Here is a 21,593-nt window from a genome sequence, read left to right on the forward strand (position 1 = left end):
CTTACAACCTCAGGAGAGAAGGAGCAGTCCCGCCTTCTCATTTGGGTGTTTTGAATGGCAGGAACTCGATGGACAGTGGCAAACACACGCAGAGAGGGACATTGTAGACGCCCACCAGGGAGGAGGGGTGCACAGTTTCCAGATCATGATCCTTTCCTGTCACCGACCGGCGTGTGCAGGGGACAGCGGTATTCTGTCCACGATCCACGACCCCTGAGAGGAGGAGAGGGAGAGGAGGGAGAGGGAGAGGGAGGGAGAGGGAGAGGGGGAGACTGATCCACTTACCATGTGTGATTGAGACTTGCCATGGTGCTTACCACCGAAGCCACCGGCCTCGTTGGCAGGAGCCTGGAGGTGAGTAGGGAGAATCTTCGAAGCCATTGTGAGATGTTGAGTGGAATCGAAGGAGGGAGAGGAAATGTGCGAAGAGAACTACGAGAGAAGCGGTGGGAGCGATTAGCTTGGAGAATTCAAAGTGGATCCGAGTAAACAAGCTGGAGAGCACGGGAAAGTCGAGCTGGGAAACAGGCTCCGCTTCGGGGGGAAGAGTCCCGAAATATAAGCCGCTGGAGGAGATGGTGACGGTTGACTGTCACCTGCACCGAATGTGCATCTTCTCCAGCCGCAGGATGCCCGGAAGAATTGGCCACCAGGGGGACAGAAAACGGATAAAAGTGTAAGTTGGAAAAAAAAAAAATCCAAACCACCCGAGGGGCATCCAGCAAACAGAGGGAGGGGTTGCCCGATGAATCGCCACAGGTCGCCCGTCGATCAGTCGGGTTAGACTGCGGCTTGCAGGGAGTGTCGACAAGGTGCCGTCATTCCCAACGGGGCGGACGAGGGGTCCAAGGGCGTCCGGTGGTTCAACAAGACTTACAGAGAGGAGTCCAGTCGCAATGCAATTGAGAGAGCGAGCGAGCAAGAGACGGGAACAGAGGAGCAAACGGAGGAATGAAGGATGAGGGAGGAGGAGGAAGAGGAGGAGAGTAAGAAGATGTGGGAGAAGGAAAATAAAAAAGAGAGCAGAAGGGGGCGAGGGGCGCAAAGTTATTATTCTGATCGATTCGTGAGGGAGTTTTCAGGAGGTCCATGAGCTTTGGTCCCTCTGCACACGAGTCCACTCTGGAAACTGGAGAGAGCAGTGAGAGGATCCTCCCCGACTAGTCGTCTCCATCAAGAGACTGGTCCCCGTGGTGGCGGTTGTACTTGAAGTTGACATCTCGTCGGACAGCCGCTCTGGACGGGGTCTCTGACTGGGTCCATGTCACCCCGACACCACCGACCACTCCAATAGTACCACTCACGACGGACCTATACTTAGGAGTACTCCGCTCGGTTGCTTACATTCGATTGGAAGACGACTGTCGTACACTGTTGACAGTCGGGCCAGCTGCCCAGGGGATGTACCTGCTCGGAAGTTTTTAGTATGAGTGGATGTAGTGCAACCAAGACGAGATCATAGGGGGAGGGAGAAGTATGTCGAGCACTCTTTGATTCAGTTGAAGAGTGAGTGTCGATGGCGTGCCCTCTGACCCAACAGGACTGATTCGAAGAAGTAGAATAGCACGTATACGCAGTGTAGTAGTAGGAGTAGTACTACTACTACTACTACTACTACTACTACTACTACTACTACTACTACTACTACTACTACTACTACTACTACTACTACTACTACAAGTAGCTACGTACCTATATTTGAACAGGACTAGGTTTAGCAAGTACTGTAGGACTTGTGTATCAAAGAGCTTCCCTTCTTGTACACGGCTACTCCACCTCTGTGCTCGTGGATCAACTCCCGGGCCCAGACAGAATGTTCATCGCTAGTACCTCCTCCAGCTCCTCGCCTTTTACTGTCCTACAAGGGTCTTGGACTCGGTCTTTTCGACCCTCGAAAAAAGAAATACTACTCAACCACCCTATCACTTAGGTCTGCACCGACAGAAGCGTACCAGGTGACATGCCAGTCATGCTAGAGCAGGACGCCCATCAGTTGCCACAAATGTACCTTTGAACTTTTCTCCTCCCTCCCTTTTGTAGATCCTCGTGGCAACGTGGATCGGAGATGTTCAGCCGCGATTGTGAGACTTTCTCCCGAGGTACCTATCAGATGCCGTGATGAACACACACACAGAATATCCATTGAAATAAGTACACCGCAATTGCAATGCAATCTTCCAAGAGCCAAGACTCCAAGAGTAAACCCGCAACCCACGGACTCCATCGTGTGAAGCTTCTCATTCATTGAAAGCTTCTAACAATCCAGAAGTCTAGATTTCCCGACCCCGAGGACTCGAGAAGACTGTGCTGAACAACGCTGTCTTGAATACAGCAATGTGGTTCCAAAATCCCCCGTTACAAAAATAGTCACCGGGTCTGTTGGTCCAAGCTTCGGAATACCTTACTCTTTGCTTCGGGACTCGCCCGCTTAGCCTGATTTCTTCTGGATCCTCCTGGTCGAACCTCAGCTTTTCCACCCTTTCTTTTTTCTTGTCTTTTCTTTTTTTAGGTCCCCCCTTTCGGCGCTCCAGCCACTGGCGCTCGTCGGTCTGTCCACGGGTCGGACCTTAAACAAAAACTCAACGGCCGTGCAAGGATCACAGAGAGAGAAAAAAAAAGGGAAAGAGAGCAAATGGTCTACGATAAACAGAGATTTCGAATTGGTCGAGTTTTGGGGGTTGCGAGTTGTAGAGTTCTTGAATGGATTTTTTTTTTGTTCAAGGGCAATTTTGGGCGCTCGATAGACGATGTATTCTTTCTCTGCTGCAGAGATGACTGCCCTATGATTATTCTGTCATCCTTCAGGTGAAGACCAAAGAGAAAGTGGCATTGACTGTTGACTTCAGGGGTGGAAAGGGGAAGGGGGGGAAGATAGTGTCACTGTCTAGGGTCCGGTAGTGTCCACTTACCTAATGTCTTGAAGAGTGTGCGATCATCTGCGTCATGGACAAGAAAAAAAGGTGCTCTCCTCGATCCAGTCCATACAAAGGACGGGATTCTCTCATTCAAAGACCCTTTTCCCAAAACTTGACGACTCTTGCTAGTCTCCTACCTACACTCTTGACACTCTCGATACTAGTAGTAGATATTAGATATAAGTAGTACATCCCTCATCCCTCATTGCACACCAACACATGTCTTTGAGTTTCTACACTATCCTCGTTCCGTGGGGGGAAAACAATGGTTCCGGCACCAAAAAAACCCCCCCATCCCTATCCAGAGACATCAACGAAAACAAACCGGGCCACTCTCTGAAAGTTGAATCCTGTGTACAGTCCCCTACCAACTTACCAGTGATTAATGTTGTCCTCCTGCACCGACACACACTGACACTCCTGTCCCGCACCTCCCCTCGTATCCTTCTCCATCCCATTTCGGGATGTTCCACCCAACAAGCGCCCTAGTGCCCACTTTTTGCCCACCGACTTCCCGGTTCTGGGCCCGAGTTCCAAGATCCATCTTTTCCACTAGACTGCCTATTCCAGAATTCGGACCACGAGGGAGTAGGGACGGCAAAGGTCAATAATTGATTTTGAGGACCGGTCGTCTCGATGTAGTGATTCTGTTGCGAGAGTCGTGTCGGGGAAAATTGTCGGAAATCGGTTTGATGAGTGCTGCGGTTTTGGAGAGCTTGTTTGATATTTTATTCTACAGTACTACTCTCTCTACCTTAACGGGTCCTCCTCCCCTTTTTTATTTGTTTTCTTTTATTTGGGGAGAGGAGGGGTTAAATATTGATAGTAATAGTCAAGAGGACTACTAAATTTAACTGACAGATTCTCCAACAAGATCCTCTCAGCAGTAGGCTCCCCCTACCGGGTCCCGTATCGCTCAAGTCAAACACAATTGAGAAAACAAAAAGGTCCATAGGTCTCCAACGATGAAGTTCACCCGACCCTTTTCCACTTTGAGAACCCGGGACACAGACACCCGAGAACCGAGGGGGTGTGTGCTCTCAGAATCGACCAGGTAGGAGGCGAAGGTGCGGCAGGGAGGTGGATGCCCGGGGGGGGATGTGGCGCTCGCGGGAATGAAAAGAGGTTAGGTAGGAGGAGAGTACACCGGAAGATGTACTGATTGTAGGTGTCGGAGACTTGAGAACACTTTTCTTGCTTCTCGATTTTTCGGGGAGATTTTTTCTTTTTCTTTTCTTTTTTCTCTCTAGACATGAGGCATTGGAAGGTAGGTAGTAGTTGATCTGGGCGAGAAGGTGAGAGTCAAAGGTATGGAATATTTTCATGAGATGGGATTGGAGACTCGTGCTGGACATGGTAGATATTACTCTAGGAGAGACTAGAGAGTGCGTACATGCCATGCCATGCACCCTGACGCGGGACAGGCCAGATCAGGTACCGATAGAGTGCCCTGATCCTACATACCAATCGTCCCCTCGTACCGATCGGAGCTCAGCCTGCGGCAAGCCGACCGAGCCCGAGTCGAAAGTCTCCGGAATGGGGCTGAAGGTGATGGCAATGATGAGTGCAGGGAGAACTCCACATCACACCTGGAGACAGGCAATCTATCGCTTCTGAGACTGGATGGAAACAACCACGTGGAATAATATACGATAGTCGAGCGACTCAAACTCCACCGCCCAATCAGGAAGAACCATGGGAGATACTCTAACTGGCGAGTAGGTAGATACCCATCGGCAGGTCAAGGATAATTTTCCGCACGAAGAAAATATCATCGCGGTGCACGAAAAGGCGTGAAACCTTCTTGGGCCCTATACCAGACTTTGATACGTTCAAACCACATAAACGCCGACTGGACGTCAAGATACATACAGCATACATGACGCGAGAATACTCCAAGACGGAAAGAATTCACCCGAAAGTTGCCCAAAAGGCAAATGGAGGATATCACATATTTACAACGAATTGAAAAAGAATAAAAAAAAAGATAAACAATCATAAAAGACACAAGCCGACATGTAGTAAGAGTGGGGGGAGGAGAGAGAGGGAGAGAGAGAAAAAGGAGGGCTAATGATGTGCCTTTCGGATGGAATGCATTGCTTTCGCAGATCCGATTGATCCCCAGTGGCACTCAAAAAGCAAGGCGAGGCGAAGGCATACGTTCAACCAACTTTCATGAAACAAAAAAAAAAGAAAAAAAAAACAAACAATCAGCAGTTCGAGGTCATTCTTACGCCCCACTCACGCTCCTCTTGCTAAGGAAGCTACGGCGAGGCATCCGGCCAGCAGGGCTGCTCGCTTCTTCATCCCCAGTTGTGGAGTGGGACGTTCCAGGCCGCAATCCCGCAGCATCGGGCGAGTCGAAGCTGGACCGAATGACCACAGTCCCCGAACCCACAATGACAGCCTTATCCTGACCCGCCTCGGATCCCTGATCAGCGACAAGGAAGAATCCTTCGCCGAGAACATCGTCGGAGCCAAAGGTGGCATGATCGACGACGCGGATGGAGTATTGGGTGCCAGCGGTGACCTTTGCAACCTTGAAGGTCTCGTCGTACTGAACGGCGTCGTTGCCAGCCTTGTGCGCCTTGGTCTTGTGGACCTCCTTAGCCCCCTTGCTCCCTTGCACACGCACACTGACGCGCAAGTTGGCGGACGAGGGGAAGCCCGAGGCGGACATAACGGTGATGTGGGCGGTGCCAGTATCGCCGCGAGAGCCCCCGCCAAAGACGGACAGACGGTCCCCATAGACAGAAGTCGCCGTACTACGGTTGCGGCTGTGCTCCTTCTGCGGCGTGGAGGGCGTAGGGGGAGTGCCTGCGCCCTCGACGGCCAAGGCGGGAGAGGTTTGAGTGGCGTCAACGAGGGGCGCGCCGGAGGCAGGCCCTGGAGCACGAGCCTCACTCGCTGGCTCGGCATCGGTGACCATCACCTCGGTATCTTCTTCCGAGTGCTTGTCCTTGGTGAAGCGTCCGAAGAGCTTGCCTCCAATTGACGTAGCACCGTGCGCAGCGCCCCCGACGACGACACCGCCAACCTTCAGAGGGACCCCACCGATGGTCTTCGCCGTACCACCAACCTTGCCACCGATGCCACCCACAAATGTGGTGGATCCCTGGGCGAGACGCATCACGTAGTCGGGCTTGAAGAGAAGGTTGAGGTGAATGGTGCTCGGCTGACCGTTTGAGGGCAGTTTGGCGTCCTTCGACGGGTTACTGAGAGTGATCACGACCTCCTTGGGCTGGAAGGGCTCAAGTTGCTCAAGATCAATGAATGACTCGCCGAGACGATCATCTCCAACACCACGATCGTAGTCCCACACCTCAACACGGAACTTCGAATCAATGCGGGTTTTGACTTCCGCCTCGAAGGACTCATTCCACACGGGATTCAAGTTCTTCTTGATCACCTCGGTCTTGTAGATGTGGCGCTTGTCGTCACCGCCGATAAAGAAGCGGCAGTATGGATCACTTTTGCCGTTGCTGTCGGCGATAGGGAGGTTCACACCCTTGTTGACCTTCACTTGCAGCTTACCCATGTTGTTGATGCTCTCTCGGGGGTCCAATGTCATGCGGACAGGGATATAGCGAGCGCTGACTGTGATCTTGCTGACTTGGCCGGAATTGGACCGAAGCACCAACTCCTTGGGTTCGTATAGAATGTGCTGCAAGGTAGTCAGAGTGTTTCCGGTGAGCTTGGCAACGGTGTGCTCCTCGCTCGAATCATGCTGGTCAGACTTTTGAACCAATCGCAGCGTCATCTTGGAAAATTCAAGCTCCCGGATAAAAGCCTCGCCAATATCGGTGGACTTGAGGGTCTTGGAATGGATCTTGGGCGACGTGTAGGCCGGGAAAAGATAGTCATCAATCAAAACCTCCAGCTGAACATTGCTGTGGGCCAATTCACCGTGGTGGAACTTGAAGACGACAAATCCGGACTCTGAATATGGTCAGCATGCATGATCGAGTAGGGTAAAAGGAAGAAGCACGCGACTCGTTGGCACGGGAAAAGCCAAGCGTGAAGTTGACTTACCATATTTGGTGAGATCCTCCTTGGCCAGCTCGAGCTTGGGAATCGACTTGATCGATCGCACAGAGGCAACATCTGAGTCCCGAGTGAGAGGGTGCGAGGAATTGGTTTCCAGACTGGCCCGACCACTAGTGCTCGACTCATGGTTGGTGGCGCCATCTGCCGCAGCGCCGTTGGACTGCGTCACCGATGCCTTGGAGTCAACACTAGCAGTCTTGACATGACCAGGTCTCCGAGACTCGGTGCTCTTGCGAGACAAAGAGGCAGCACTGGAGCCGTTGGGTTCAAGAGCCTGTTTCTCTTCTCCCTGCGGCTCCTCCTCCTCTTGCTGCTCAGCCTCATCCTCGGGGTTCGAGACGGGGATAGTAGGGTAGAAGGAGACGGTGTAGTTGATGTGGCCCTTGTAGCTTTTCTTGTCCGAGTGCAGATCCGCTGTGGTTAGCTGCTTCTCATCGTCAATCGCAAACTCGCCATTCTCATCCTCGCGGACAAAGTCAGCAGCCTTGAGCTCGACCCAACCAAGAGAGCGGTCCTTGCCCATCTTCTCTTCATCCATGACCTCGACCACGAGCTTTTCGCGGGCGCTTCGAATCGGCACGTATACGACCTCGTCCCAGCCCGGGTTGAGGTTGTTGCGGAACGTGACGGTACGAGCGCGCGGAATACCCGATAGCATGACACGCGCGTAGGGATCAGACTTGCCCATGGCCTCCAAATTGCGCAGATCCTTCGCTTCCTTGAAGTGGAAACGCATCACGCCAATAGGGTCGATGTAGCCAGCACCACCAGCAACGCCGCTGAGCGCAACGGGTTTCCACTGCAGCTTCAGCTTCGCTCGGCCTTCCTTGACCCCGTGCAAATGGAACCAATCCTTGCCCTGTTCCATCATCTTCATCATATCATTCATCTTGATTTGGTAGCGTCCGATGATGGGATCGGTCAGGAGATCGCGATCGTCCTTGATGATGAGACCCAGACGAGCATTCTTGCGATCCGTGACGAGGAACTCTTTGGAGGCATTTTGAAAGATGGGATTGTTGGTTCGCTTCAACTTGTTGGTGATGTGAATTTCCTTGCCATTGAGGAGCAGTACGGCATAGGGATTCAGCTTTCCAACGAAGCTCTTGCTGCCGTCCAAATCCTTTGCTTGCTCAACAGTGAATCGCGCGATACCGGTGTTCATCTCGGGAGGCGGCTGAGTTTCCCCCGATTCGAGCTGGCCGCCCTCCAGCACAGGGAAGAAGCGGATATCGGCCTGGATCGTACCACGGTGACGACCGCTCGCCATCACCTCCAGATAGATTCCCTCGTGAGAGGGCTCCTCTTCAAGCTTGCTCAGAGGGAACGCCGCAGTACCCAATTCCTTGTCTTTGCGGTATTCGTTCCAGTCGTAGGGAACAATAGTCAGAGTATCGGCGAAGGAAGTGATGATCACGTAGATGGTCTCGTTCCAGCGGGGACTGTCGGTGTCATGGACCGTCTTGGTCCGGCCTAACTCGGTGCGGTTGTTCAATGAGACGACCGCATACGGGTCGGGAGTGCCGGAGAACTTGTCGGGATTCTTCAGCTGATGGGCACCGTGCAGAGTCACGGCCACGACACCAATGGCCTGATCCACTGGATTCCCGGCCAGCATCTTGGCGATCTCGATGGGGAAAACGTTGGGATCGTACATCATCGGTTGCAAATTGTTGTGGATTTGCTCCTTGATGAAGGTCTCCAGGCCGGGGATGAAGTTGATATCGAAACCGAGGTGGTCACCACCCAAGGGTTTACAGATGTAATCGATCTCGGGCTTTTCCAGGAAGCACACGTCCACGCGCTCAATATGCGGGAATGGTAGTTGGAGCTTGACCTTGACGCGCATCAAACCGGAGCAGGCCATGTCTTCGACAATGACATCCAGACCCTTGCTGACCATACCCTTCCCGAGGCGCACCTCCAGGACCACCTTTGGATTGATTTTGTTCTTCAACTGGCGGGCCGTCAGATCCATGGTGTCATTTGGGGTAAAGCTGAACTTCCAGTCCATGATCACGGTGTCGGGGTCGGTCTTGGGATAGGTCTTGACGTGCTCCAAACGGGGCGGTTTGGTACCGAGGATAAATGTTTTGAGGCGCAGACTGTCCAAAAAGGCCGGGGTCGAGGTACTCAGCACCTGGTCGACGGAGCTGATGATGGTATCGCACAGGACGGGGGCGTAAATCGGCCAGAACTTGACCAGGAAGCTGTTGATCCACTCCAGACTCTCGGTGTCGGTCTCCAAACGCTGCTTTGCCATTTCTCGATTGATGTCATCCCGGAAGTTGCGACGCACTCGGCGGATGGAGGTGCGATAGTATGTGCCACATGCCGCCATCACCAAGAGGACCCATCCCAACCCTCCACCGAGAGCCGCAATGACCCAAGAGCTCAAACAGGCGAACACGATGATCGCCGCATTGTGGTACCAATCTCCAAAGAACTTGTCGGGAATGCGGCCTTCCAAAAAGTCCTGGTGGTCGAGCAATGTTCCTTCCGCCTGCTCCTCCTCCGTCTTTTCGGTGTGGAACTGGGGGGCCCATCCCGTGCGATCACGAGCCCAGCGCATATCCTCATCCATTTTTCCACCGTTTGCGCTGGCCGCGTTGGCCTCGTCGGCCAAGATCGCAGTGGCTGATCGCGGTGGGGGAAGATCGTAATCTGCTTTGCCATCGTTCTAGGTTGGAAAGCTAGTATGAGCTTCTGGTCTCGCGTGTTTGCGTCTCCAATCCCATGTCAGACGAGCGGCTCTTACCTTATCCGTGACCACGGCCATTCCAGAGGGCTTGCCATCCCGTTTCAAGCCAGGCGGTAATCGCTACGCGACAATCTTTGCGTTAGTGATGCGCCACTTCCTTTGATTTCCATCCATGGCATTGCTGTGATGCAATTCGTTGCAATGGTCACCTACCGATTCTGCGGCTGCTGCCTTAGCTTGCGGTGACGCATTGGGGTCGAATTGGTATGCGACACCACCCGCCCCTCGAGTCTCCTCCACGAGCGCTTCCTCCACCTTGTCGGGATTGACTTTAGATTCTGGGTCTTGAGCAAGCTGCGTCGCCGCCTCAATCATCCCTTCCTCCTTCAGCTCCGTTTTCTCCGCGGCGACGGACGCCATGTTGGCGGTCGACAGAGATCCACGCGGGCGTCACACGGACGGAGACCAAGCGGAAGTGTGAACAGATTGTACCGTGCTACCACTAGAAAGAGAGAATTGGCTTCCTCAGGTCAGCATGGACCTTCTTGTCAATGACAGGTAGACAATTCGTCTGCTGGGAGAAGAAGAGCGAAGATGGATCTGGACCTGGGGCTGGGGGGAGGGGGGTAAGGGAGGGAGGGGGAAGAACGAGGGCCAAGACCACGACTCCATTCGGACTTACGGGTGAAGTATGAAGCTCTGTTTATGGCTAGTGGTCCGGAGTGATTATGCAATGACTCTGGAATTGACGGTAGGTAGAGGGGCGGGAAAAGAGTAGTGAAGGGGGGGAGAGGGGGATGGAGAAGGGGCGAGGGGGAAGAAAAAAAAGGGCGTGAGGAAATGGAGTAGAATGGGAAGAGGGTGTTCGCTTTGCAAGAGGGGAACGAAGTGAAGAAGGAGCACGGGGAGCACGGAGAGCGCCAAAGGCGACGGGAGCTTAGGGCCGACGCCAAAGAACGCCCAGAGGAGCTGTGAGCCGACGCCGCAGAATCAAGTAACCGCAAATGCAGCGAGCAGTCAAGTCAGGATGTCCAGTCCCTTGGTCACCTCAGTCACTTAGTGCCCGTAATGCTCATCGGTGGTACACGACAGTCAATCTGCCACTGTACTTGGACCAACTAGGCAGCACCGGAGCTGGGCATCAGCACCCACCAGCGGCTGCAGAGTCGCCGAAAGCTAATGTAGGTAGAGCCACTAGGACGAATCAGAGAAGAAGTGGAACTCATTTCCCCCCGCCGCTTGCGTCAAATCGCGGTGCGCTTGTGGCTGGGACTGAAGAGTGGGTACGAGGAGGTTGTACCGCGTCAGGTCGCAGGATCCATCCAGTTGTGATTTGGTGGCATCGTGCACGGTGTCCCACATGCTTTTGGACTCTCCTAATCTGTGTGATTCTCGTGTGATGAGGGCTCACAAGATGGATCAAACGGTGGTCTAGGAGTGATCTCTTCAATAGGCTCATGCAACCACACTACATCTAGTAAGTGGTCGGTACGGTCAATGAGATGGTACAACTCTATCTGGAGTAGGGGGAGCGGAAGTGGAAGAAGAGTGATCGACAGTTTGAGGAGCCTAGTCCAGAGTTTCTCAATGACCTGATCTGGAAGAATGGTTCTGTCAAAGAGGAGGCTGGTTTCACAGAGCAGTACTCAGGATGCTGCTACCAGATTTGAACATTAGCTTTGAGTGAACCCACTTCCGCAATCCGAGGTACCCTTGGGACCCAAGAACCTTAGTGCAAACCACAAGACAGGTCCAGTGCGCGTCCCCAATTAAAGGCTTGTGACGTTCATCGGTGGAAAGGTTACTGCCAACCGCATACGGATATACCGTGCATCACTATATACCAATGGCATATTACAGCATGTCGATTGCGTACACTATATAGCAAACAGTCTAGTCAACCTGTATCTGCTCTCTGCCAAAACCCACCTGATTAACCGTACTTGATGTCAACATGCATGACCAGTCCACAGAGACAAAGAGATAATGAAATAGAGCCCGAGAGCAGGAACACGTGGCTGGGATGCAAGACGGGAATCGACCGCCTCCCAAGCTCGCTTATCCTTTCGAAGCAAGGTGGTCCCGAAAAAGAAACAAGGTGGAAGAGTAGCACTGTCACGTGCTCAAGCTCTACATCCCCCCATCTTCGAGAATACCCTAACCAAGGGCCTTTCCATGGTCAAATGAAAAAGTGCAGAGCAAGACCACAGCAATCCTATAGCAATGGAACTACTTATTTCATGCTAGTCAATTTTCCCCTCCTGCAATCTCCATCAGGATCTCCTAGCGATGCAGATTGATTACCCTTGGTTGGGCCTATGAGACTAGTGCCACTATTTGGGGCGTCCAAGACGTCGATGGTAGATAAAGGATACTTGGGCGCCTGAGATTACCTCAAATTTTTTTTTTTTCAAAAAGAGTCTCATCCATTTAATCCTACCATGATCACATGGTAAACAATTGTAGTCTAGATCATCCCAGTGATGTGATGGAGGCGTTCTATAGCGTAGCAAGCGGAGAAAGCCCCCAGCTGCTGTACTCCTTTTGTCCGATTTTACGAGACCCACTTAGCTTCGTATATTAGCAGTAGAGGGGATAAAACGAACACTATCTGCACCGCCACACAGGGACTCTTCGATTCCCTTACCGCTTTGGGCCTAATGGAGAAATGATGCCAATCGTCATGACAAAACAAATACAGACAATTCATTCGCCCATCCAGATTAATCAACCTGGGCTGCTGTCTAGTGGGGGGATGTGGCTGAGCAACCTAGGGAGAGGGTCTCAGGTGGGCGAAGAGAATATTCCCCTGGAGAGTGCTAGGAAACACGGCATATACAACTATGCACGTCATAAGGATAGAGTATCCAGTCACACTGGTAAGTAAGATCCAGGCTGAACCAGGGTAAAAGGGGCAGAGGCTGCCTCTGCTCTAGAGTTGATATACATGATGTCCACGGGGCTAACAAGACTAAAAACCACCCGGCATCGAGCCCTTGAGGTTCATGATTGTGGGCTTCTGTCGGACTGTGCGATCGATTTACACCGCCCATATCCCTTATCTGTCGAGGACAATAAAGATGGTGGTGAAAGATCAGACGTCACGCCGTCGAGTCTGTATGAGATCTACAAGCCATAACGGGCAAGAGATATGTATAGATCAATATCCCCTATCCCCTCGGCGCGGTGCATGCTCATTGACAAATGAAATTGTTGCTTGGTATGCCGCTCAAGCACCTCGTCTCGTGCATACACTGTCCTACAATTGATGAAGACAGTCATTGGAGTAAATGTTCACTACTGTTGGCAATGGACTCGTCGCATTTTATGCGAATACTGTAGCAACTCCCTCGGAAAATGGCAAAAGACCACACTATCAAGAGTTGGACCACTATGTCCTGGGTGGACATCGGCGATTCGAGTCTCTCTTGAGGCGGGTTCAATGTGGTCGTTCTTAGGTAGTACACATGCTGTACAAATGTCTACGCTGGAAGTTATCTGATTAACCAAAGAGGCCTACAAGCACACATAGTCTCGAGAGAGATAAAGTCAATGCCCATAAAAATCATACTGAGAATAATTACTGCTATTGGCGATACAGCTCATCACATCTTGGTAAATCATGACAATATAGTTAGTGGACAGCCTCGCCAATCGCCATCATGTCCTTATTGAAACGCAACTTTTGCGTGAGGGCTGCCCAGAAACAAAGGATATCTCATTACGTTGCAAGTGCATCAGCGCTTACCGGCCCATGCGAATGACACCGGCAGCCATCAGCTTCTGAATCTTCATGCGCACCGAGGCGTTCTTCATATGCTCCTGAAGAGCAGCGGGGTCGCTCTTGGCTTGGTTCAGAATGCTCTGCATGACGGGGTCGCCAAGGATAGCCATGATCTAGATGTGAAGTAGAATTAGCATTTGCGTAGCGTGTCGTAGTGCCGCCACAGCAGATTACTCGGGCCAAGTAGTCACGTACCTCGGGGTCGTTTTGAATACGCTCCATTGTTTGCTGCTCGGTCTCACCGGCACGAGCACTGAACTGCGCCTCCAAGCACTTCTGTTGCTGCTGCTCAATCTCACGCGCATGTGTGCCGTCATCATGTTCCGCAGCCTCGGTGAATGTGTCAATAGCACGGTTGTACTCCTTCATGGCAACAAGGGCCTGACCCTTGCGCATGTACGCGCGAATGAACTTTGAATCACGGGCGATAGCCTCGTCGCAGTCCTGAACAGCCTGGGGGAACGCCATCAACTTGATCAGCGCAGCAGCACGGTTGGAGAATCCACGAGGGTCCTTGGGCGCGCGCTTGGTCATCTCAGTGAAAGCATCCACGGCACCAGGCCAGTCAGCCTCCTGGAATTTCTGCTGACCAAGTTCACGGGCCTTCTCTGCGAGCTCAGGCGACACGTAGGCGTCCTTCTCGGCCGTGATCTTGGCCTTCTCGGCAGCACGGAGCTTGGCGAGAGCCTCAGGGGTACGGTGCTCGGTCAGGGACTTGTTGTAGTTTTCGATGGCCTGGGTGAGATCGCCTAGCTTTTCATAGGCGGAACCGATTCGTGTGAATGCCCTGTTCGAAGCAAACAATGTCAGAATTCTTCCACAGCATAGCCAGAATCAGATCCAATCATACTTGGCGGTGAGCTTCCAGTCGGCGCGCAGGTCACGGCCCTCCTCAACGGCCTTCTGGCAGATCTCGATGGTCCCTTGATAGTCACCCTTCTCGAACTTGGCCGCACCAATGTTGTTCAAGTAGGTGATGTCTTTGTTGAGTTCCCAAGCCTTTTCGTAGTGCTCAATGGCCTTGTCGAGCTCCTTCTTCTTGTAGTAATCATTACCAATCTTCTTCTCAGCATCTCCGGCCTCTTGGGCCTTCTTCTTGGCAAGTGTCTCCTCATCTTCAGGCTCGGGTGTTGGCTCCTTCTTGGGCTGTGCGGGGGCAGGCTTGGCCTCGGGCGTAGGTTCAGCCTGCGCGGCAGCACCAGGCGCATCAGCATCAGCACCGAAGCTCATGTCGATTCCGAGAAGAACGCTCATGACCTGCAAGAAGCGAGGGTCCCGGATTTCTTCTCCGACACTGTTGGGGTTCTGTTGAATCTTCTTCAGCTTAGCCATGAACTCGGCATCGCCCAACAGACTCGCGGTCTTCGGGTTGCTAGCAAGCTTCTGGAAAAGACCAGGATCGTTGAACATGCCACCTAAGCCACCGGTGGGGTCACCCTGCACACCATCGGCGGTGGCCTCGGCATTAATGGCCCGTTGCACGGCGTTCAGCCCGGACTTAGCCTGGTCGTTACCAGGCTCAAGCTTCAGAGCCTCCTCATAGGCGTCGTGCGCAGCCACTATTCACTCAGTATTAGCCTTTGTCTCTGGCGTGGCGCCCAAATATCCATGAAATTGTCGGTTCTCCACTTACATAGATCTCCAATACCCCGATAGGCAGCACCTTTGCGAAGGTAGCCCTTTGACCAATCGGGCTTGATAGTCACAGCCTTTTCAGCATCCTCAAGAGCTTTTTGATACTCATTTTGAGCAGAGTAGACGGCGGATCGATTGGAGTAAAGAATGTGATTCTCGGGTTCAATTGCGATGGCTTGTGTGAATTTGTCACTGTGCCAGAATTGGGCAACTTGTCAGCGCCAGCTTCATCATGCCATCATGAGCTCATAAAGGCGGGGTAGGAAACATACATGGCAGTCGAGTAATCCTTGGCTGAGAAGGCCTTGTTGCCTTCAGCCTTGAGCGCGTCGGCCATGATTGGGAGTTGTTGTTTGAAGAATAGGTCGCGTTTGATTGAATCTGAGTGAACGAAGAGGTCTCCAAGCCGTAGTTATGAGCTCTTCAGGCCGAGAGCTTCTCGAAATTTCCGGAAGATCATAGGTGCCTGAGGCACAGTCAGCGGCGGAAGAGTCCTGAGCTCCGGGAACGCTAGGCCTGAAAAGGAAGCCCTGGATGCCCCCGCTGCGAAAAAAGTCGCCAAGCGGCGGTTTTTTGTGATTCACATTTCCTCCGACTGAATTATACTTCATTCCATTCTGTCATTGTCTTACCACTACGCCTTCCCTTTCCGCCACAACCCATGATTCTCTAGCTGCTCTCTCGCTGCTATAGCAGATGCTTTTTGGATCATGATTTCCATCGACCCGTAATACTGCACCGCATCCGATCACCGCTCAACCCCGTCTAGCCGAGCCTCTTCCCAGCCTCTCCCCTCCAGCCCGCAAAAATGGCGTCTCGCGTGACCGAAGTCGCCGCGCGGCTTTATGACGCCTGCGTGGAGAGGTTTGAAGCCGATCATCTTTTCTATCAGCAGGACCTTCTTGCGCTCGATGTGATTCCGAAGGCTGAAATCGACTTGTTGCTGAAATGTACGCAAGCCCTGGTGGACCAAAAACTGTTCCGACTCCACCAAGGCGCGAATAACCGCCTCGCATGGAAGATCATCTCTCGCGATGACGCCGAGAAGTAAGACTTCACCACTCACCTTTGACACGTAATATGACCTGAGGGACCTTAACTAAGTCATGCTTTTTGTTCAATAGATTGCAGAGTCTCAGCCCCGACGAGAGCTTGGTGTACAACGTCATTCACTCGAGCGGCCGATCCGGCGTTTGGATCCGGAACATCATCAGCCGAACGAACCTGCATAAGTCCATTCTCGATCGCTGCGTCAAGTCGCTCGAAAGCAAAAACTACATCAAAAGCGTTCACAATGTCAAGTATCCGACTCGAAAGATGTACATGCTCGCGGGCCTGGCCCCGAGCGAGGACATCACTGGAGGTGCTTGGTTCACGGATGGTGTGCTGGATGCCAATTTCATCAACAGTGTTGCTGGTTACATCGAGTACACCGTCAGCCGGCGCAGCTGGTATGAGGTACCGGCTGCCGACCGTGGCCGCAACAAGCGCATCAAAACCGCCACCGGCAAGGCGGAGGTGAAGTCTGAGTCAGAGAAGGTGTATTTACCTTACCCGGCCAACTACTCCGGGTATCCGACCGTCGAAATGATCACCAATGCGGTCAACCAGAGTGGTATCACACCCGTGCGTCTGGGTGAAGAGAGCATCGTCCAGCTCCTCCAGATGCTTTGCTTTGACCGGAAGCTTGTTGCTCTGAATAACGGGGCCAACTACAAATCCCTGAAGAACCCCGAAGTGGTGAAGGCAAGCCAGTCCCGAAAGCCCGCCGCCGGAGAGGAGGCTGGCGCTCCCATTCTTGGCCTTGGCAAAAATGGAATGACCGAGGCACCTTGCGGATCGTGCCCGAACATCAAGCTTTGCTCACCCGGCGCTGCAATCAGTCCGGAGACTTGCGAGTACTTTGATCCGTGGTTTGAGAAGGTCCTTGGCTTCTGATTGTCTCCCGCAGTGGTATGAATCACGAGATCGAAGCTGTTCATCTCAAAACAATCCTGCGTCTATTAGCAAGAAAATTCAAGGCAGCGGCGCCCTCAATTCAGCCTCCAAAATGAGGTTTCTGTGGAGGCTCCGTGCCCCAAGGCAGAGAGTTCTCCCCGCTCTTATCCGTCTCTTACCCCCAATGGCGCCATGGCCGCAAAAGCGGTACACCTTATGCATATAATACGGAACGCTAAAAAAAATATCTGCATAGCGATGGCGTTGTTTTTCGAATGCTATTATCACATCAGCAAATGAATTCCATCATTCAGCCAGCTCTACTTCAATCAATGTCGACGGCCTGACTCGCGTTTCAAGGATTGACTGCCATCATACGTGCTTCAAGCATGATCTCTGGAGCGAAGCTTGAATTTATCAACCTCTTACACAAAGGTTCAAGATTTCTCGCAAGCTTCGGCTCAAATTTCGCTCAACGAATTGTGCAGGGTTCGTGGGCCTTAGCGGTTTAGATATATCCCAGCTACTGGGTTACAAAATTATGATGAAATGAATTTCCCCTCAGGGTCCTGATTTCATACGGTGCAAGGCGTAAAAAGTGATTCATCCATCGAAACTGGATAAAATGATCTAGACTTGAAACAGGGAGAGGATTCTGTGCACCTGGAGCTATGCGGGCACTATCGCTAGACCGTCTTTAATCTGTTAACTTCTGCTTCAACTAGGTACCGAGTGGTTGTAGGTTAGCAGACACAAACGATAGTCATTTTTGATAATGAGCGCATGGCAAAAGCCTAAATGTTCAAATCTAGCGGACACCTCGCCAAATTCTTGTGCCGACTTTTCATCCTTGCTGGGACAGGGCTGTCTGGTCTCTAAAGCAGTGATACTCGGCGAGTTCCAATGCTCTCTTCAAGTAGGACGGAGGATCCCCACATCTCCACCACGTTGTCGGCCATTTCACACGTGACTTCCCCACATGGAGCCGTTTGATCCCCAGAAATCCCACCCCTCCGGAGGGTCCGAACACCGCCCAGCGTCCGATTATTGTTGGGGCTAGAGCGGGCGCCTCCTCATTTCGACCAACGCTGTTGCATACTGACTCAGCTGTCTACATTTCGCAACGACAATCAACTGAGTGCAAACAGACCACAATCCTCGAGAGGAAGACTTGGGTTTTGCCCAATGTGGGGGCAGTGCTTAGGATTGTCTCCAATGTGATCGGTCATGCCTCGATCCCCGGACAGCAATGCGCTGGCCCTCAAGCGCAAGCTACAGCAGGCTGAGTCTCAATCCGAACAGACCGAGCCCACATATAAGCGCCATCATCTTCAAAGCTATGATCCAAAGGCACCATGGCTTCACGAGACAAAGTCCATTAGCGGATGGCGAACCTTTGGAAACGCGGCAGTCCATAACTCGCTGCCGTTGGCAAACATGGTCTCCGCAGTGCAAGACCTGATTGATCCGGACTTTGATCCGCTCACCGCGATTCTGGATGATGAGCCGCGTTTCCTGAAGCCTTTGCCGGACCGTATCGCACCAGAGGATCTAGAGTTCTTGCGCTTTCGCGGAGCTTTGTCTATTCCCGAGACGAGCCTTCGAAATGCATTGCTTCGATCATATATACAATGGGTGCATAGTTTCATGCCGGTGCTAAATCTGCAAGAGCTTCTACGATGTGTTGCAGAGAATGATCCTGATGGAAACATCAGTGTCTTGCTTTTTCAAGCGGTGATGTTTGTCGGGACAGCTTTCGTCGACCTGAAAGATCTACAGGATGCTGGTTACTCAACAAGAAAGAGCGCACGTGAGAGTTTTTACATGCGCTTAAAGGTACGTTAGAGCGTTTTGGTCTGAAATTTTCGATTTGAATAATGACAGCTGACACTGGTCTGTAACTCAGCTGCTTTACTCGCTTGACTGCGAAGAGGATCGTATCGTCATTCTGCAAACCTTGCTATTGATGACCTACTGGTCAGATCCAGAAAACAGCCTCCATCGAGATATCTGGGATTGGATCGGTATTTGCAATACCCAAGCACATTCAATTGGTCTGAACAAAGACCCGATGAGTGGCAACATAGACCCCAAGACTCGTCGACTACGGACACGGATCTGGTGGTGCATATACACACGTGATCGCTTGATTGCAATGGGGTTGCGGCGTCCGCTCCAAGTGAACGATGGTAACAGCAACGTGCCCATGCTGAAGCTTGATGATTTTGACTTCGAGCCATTCTCTCACTCCGTGAAAGCTCTGTTTCATTGCCGACAACTCGAAGATGTGTCACATCAGAAACGTCTGGCGACGATGTTCATTGAGAAAGTGAAGCTTTGTCAGTGTATCGGTCGGGTTCTTTTCGCCCAGTATGCCCCTTCACAGCGACAGTTTGGAGCAACAGATCGTACGACAGTCACTCTGATTCCCCGACAGGCCTCCGAGTCCGAGTTTACGAGATGCAGCCAAAAGCTTGACTCCTGGCTGAGTGCACTACCTAAAGATGCGCAGTTCATTCCCGAATCACGAAATAACTTTCGTGATGGCGAAGATGTGCTTCTCTTACACGGAGCCATGCTACGTATGCTTTACCACGCCACAACAAGTGCTCTCCATCGACCGTGGGCCACCAACACCAAAGACCAGTCAAAGGCACGCCAGGGATGGCGAAACACCGCCCGAACAAAAATGCAAGATGCTGCTGCAGGGATAACACACATTATCCAAGGTCTCAATCAGCTGAACCTTACCCGCTTTCTACCACAGACCGGAGTCACAGTCATCCTCCCTGCCGCCGTAGCTCACCTCTCCAATTCCTCGTCGGACAATCCCACTGTGCGCGAGAACAGCATCTCTAACTTTCATCGCTGCGTTCAGGTACTCCATGGGTTGAAAGACATATATCCTGCTGCCGGCGTTGAGTTTGCCAATCTCGTCGCTGCGATCAAAATGCAAACCGGCAACTGTGCCAGCAATGCATTCTATCGAATCATGCAATACACCTTTGACACTCCAACATCCCCGCCATACAACGATGTCAGGAAGCCAAGCATTGCGGCGACTGTCACAAACGCCAACTTCAATCAGTGTTCTGAAAAAGAGCCTGCAGGCGATGGCGGATCTCAGGTTGCTGCCCTGACGACTAGTGCGTTTGTGAACGCCAATATCCAGGCCAACGCCAGCATCAGACACCAGAATGAAACCAACAATTATCAATTTTCCCTCTTGAATCATCAAAAGACACCATCTCCTTCGATGCCTGTCGATCGACCTGCAAATTCACAGTGTCCATTCCCTAACGACTTCGATGACCATTTCGCACTTCCTACCAACAATTTATCACCCGGCCCCGAAAACCCCTTCTCCTACCTGACTTTCGACTTTGATTCCTTCCTGGACCTGGCCTCACCTTCCGTGAGCAGCACTAAAGGCCTCTCTAAACATCTCAATTTTTCCCCAGCTCCCGACTTGGATGGCATCGACTGGGCTCAGGCTATCTTCCGTAGTGCGTCTGTTGCAGAGCCTGATAATGCGGTCGAGGCTCCTGGCAATCGCAAATCCCCTCAACCACAGCGGAAATCACAAGCAGCTAGCGATGCGGAGGGAAGCTCGGACGTGTTTTCTTTCAATTTTGACGACCATGAGAGTCCTCTTGCTTCGGCTGCGCCGTTTGGAGATCTGCCCAGTGGAATACGGAATATAACCGGTGACTTGGACAAGGATCTTGGACTCCAAAGTGAGGATGAGAGATTCTAGGCTGCCTTTCTTTTCTTTTCTCTTCTTGTGAGGTTTGCCCGGGCTCTAAATCTGAGTATCTCATGCACATTGTATATGAATGTTCAATTATTTTGACCTTTTGGCAGTCTGGCAGATCGCTCTTGTGTATTTGAATTCACGATCTACTATGGCTTGACGTATTTACCTTGGATGCAGGTAACCTCCTTTCCAGTATCACGGTACCAAAATTTTCAGTAGCAATTTCCTCAATCTTGGTATGAGTGTGATGACTAGACCTAGTGCAGCACATGGAGGGTACGGATATATGATCCAGAAAAGTCTAAGGGAGTCAGCTACATTATAGGCCTCAAGGGTTATCGAATCATCGCAGCAGGAGTGAAAAGCAACGGGAAAGGAACCTACCTGCGAGAGGTACATATTTGGCTGGAATTGCAAATCGTTAGCCTGAGCAGCTTGATACTTGACTCTTCTTGAGTGAAAGCTATGTTTTCTGGGAGAGTGAAAAACACTTAGCTAACTCAGTGGCTGTTAGGACCTAGAGATGACCGGGCCTTAGTAGGCGTGAACATGACGATTCAATGACGGAAGCGACCACGAAGAATGACTGGAATTGGTGACGACCATTTTTTCCACCTGGTAGGACAAGATTATTGTTTGAGGATGATCAACTGCTCAAGGAACACTTTGGTCCTTATTCATGTCAATTGTTGTGGACCGGCTCAATGAACTGGCTGGAAATTCTCTGTCTATTGGATATCTCTGTTTATCTCCTTTCCCAACGCCAACCACCCAACCGAACCGCAGAAAGATGTTGCGAGCACACCATGTCCGAGT

General features: G+C 51.8%; 4 protein-coding genes across 4 annotated transcripts; 2 read left to right on the top strand and 2 right to left on the bottom strand.

Moving 5' to 3' along the window:
* Window positions 1-5,145: 5,145 nt before the first annotated feature.
* Window positions 5,146-10,083, bottom strand: POX_b02040 (uncharacterized protein; the record flags this gene model as incomplete). Its single annotated transcript, XM_050110959.1, has 4 exons — window positions 5,146-6,854; window positions 6,948-9,642; window positions 9,721-9,783; window positions 9,877-10,083. The coding sequence occupies 4 exons, from the start codon at window positions 10,081-10,083 to the stop codon at window positions 5,146-5,148; spliced, it is 4,674 nt and encodes a 1,557-aa protein (XP_049971305.1).
* A 3,324-nt stretch (window positions 10,084-13,407) lies between these two features.
* Window positions 13,408-15,419, bottom strand: POX_b02041 (Heat shock protein sti1; the record flags this gene model as incomplete). Its single annotated transcript, XM_050110960.1, has 5 exons — window positions 13,408-13,560; window positions 13,643-14,234; window positions 14,298-15,006; window positions 15,081-15,274; window positions 15,355-15,419. 5 exons carry the CDS (start codon window positions 15,417-15,419, stop codon window positions 13,408-13,410), a joined length of 1,713 nt encoding a protein of 570 aa, XP_049971306.1.
* Window positions 15,420-15,890: 471 nt separating this feature from the next.
* Window positions 15,891-17,020, top strand: POX_b02042 (uncharacterized protein; the record flags this gene model as incomplete). Its single annotated transcript, XM_050110961.1, has 2 exons — window positions 15,891-16,129; window positions 16,207-17,020. The coding sequence occupies 2 exons, from the start codon at window positions 15,891-15,893 to the stop codon at window positions 17,018-17,020; spliced, it is 1,053 nt and encodes a 350-aa protein (XP_049971307.1).
* A 1,227-nt stretch (window positions 17,021-18,247) lies between these two features.
* On the top strand, window positions 18,248-20,777 carry POX_b02043 (uncharacterized protein; the record flags this gene model as incomplete). The annotated part of the gene is made up of 2 exons (XM_050110962.1): window positions 18,248-18,856; window positions 18,927-20,777. 2 exons carry the CDS (start codon window positions 18,248-18,250, stop codon window positions 20,775-20,777), a joined length of 2,460 nt encoding a protein of 819 aa, XP_049971308.1.
* Between the last annotated feature and the right edge of the window lie 816 nt (window positions 20,778-21,593).

The sequence above is a fragment of the Penicillium oxalicum genome, chromosome II, assembly GCF_001723175.1.
Source record: "Penicillium oxalicum strain HP7-1 chromosome II, whole genome shotgun sequence".
Taxonomy (NCBI): domain Eukaryota; kingdom Fungi; phylum Ascomycota; class Eurotiomycetes; order Eurotiales; family Aspergillaceae; genus Penicillium; species Penicillium oxalicum.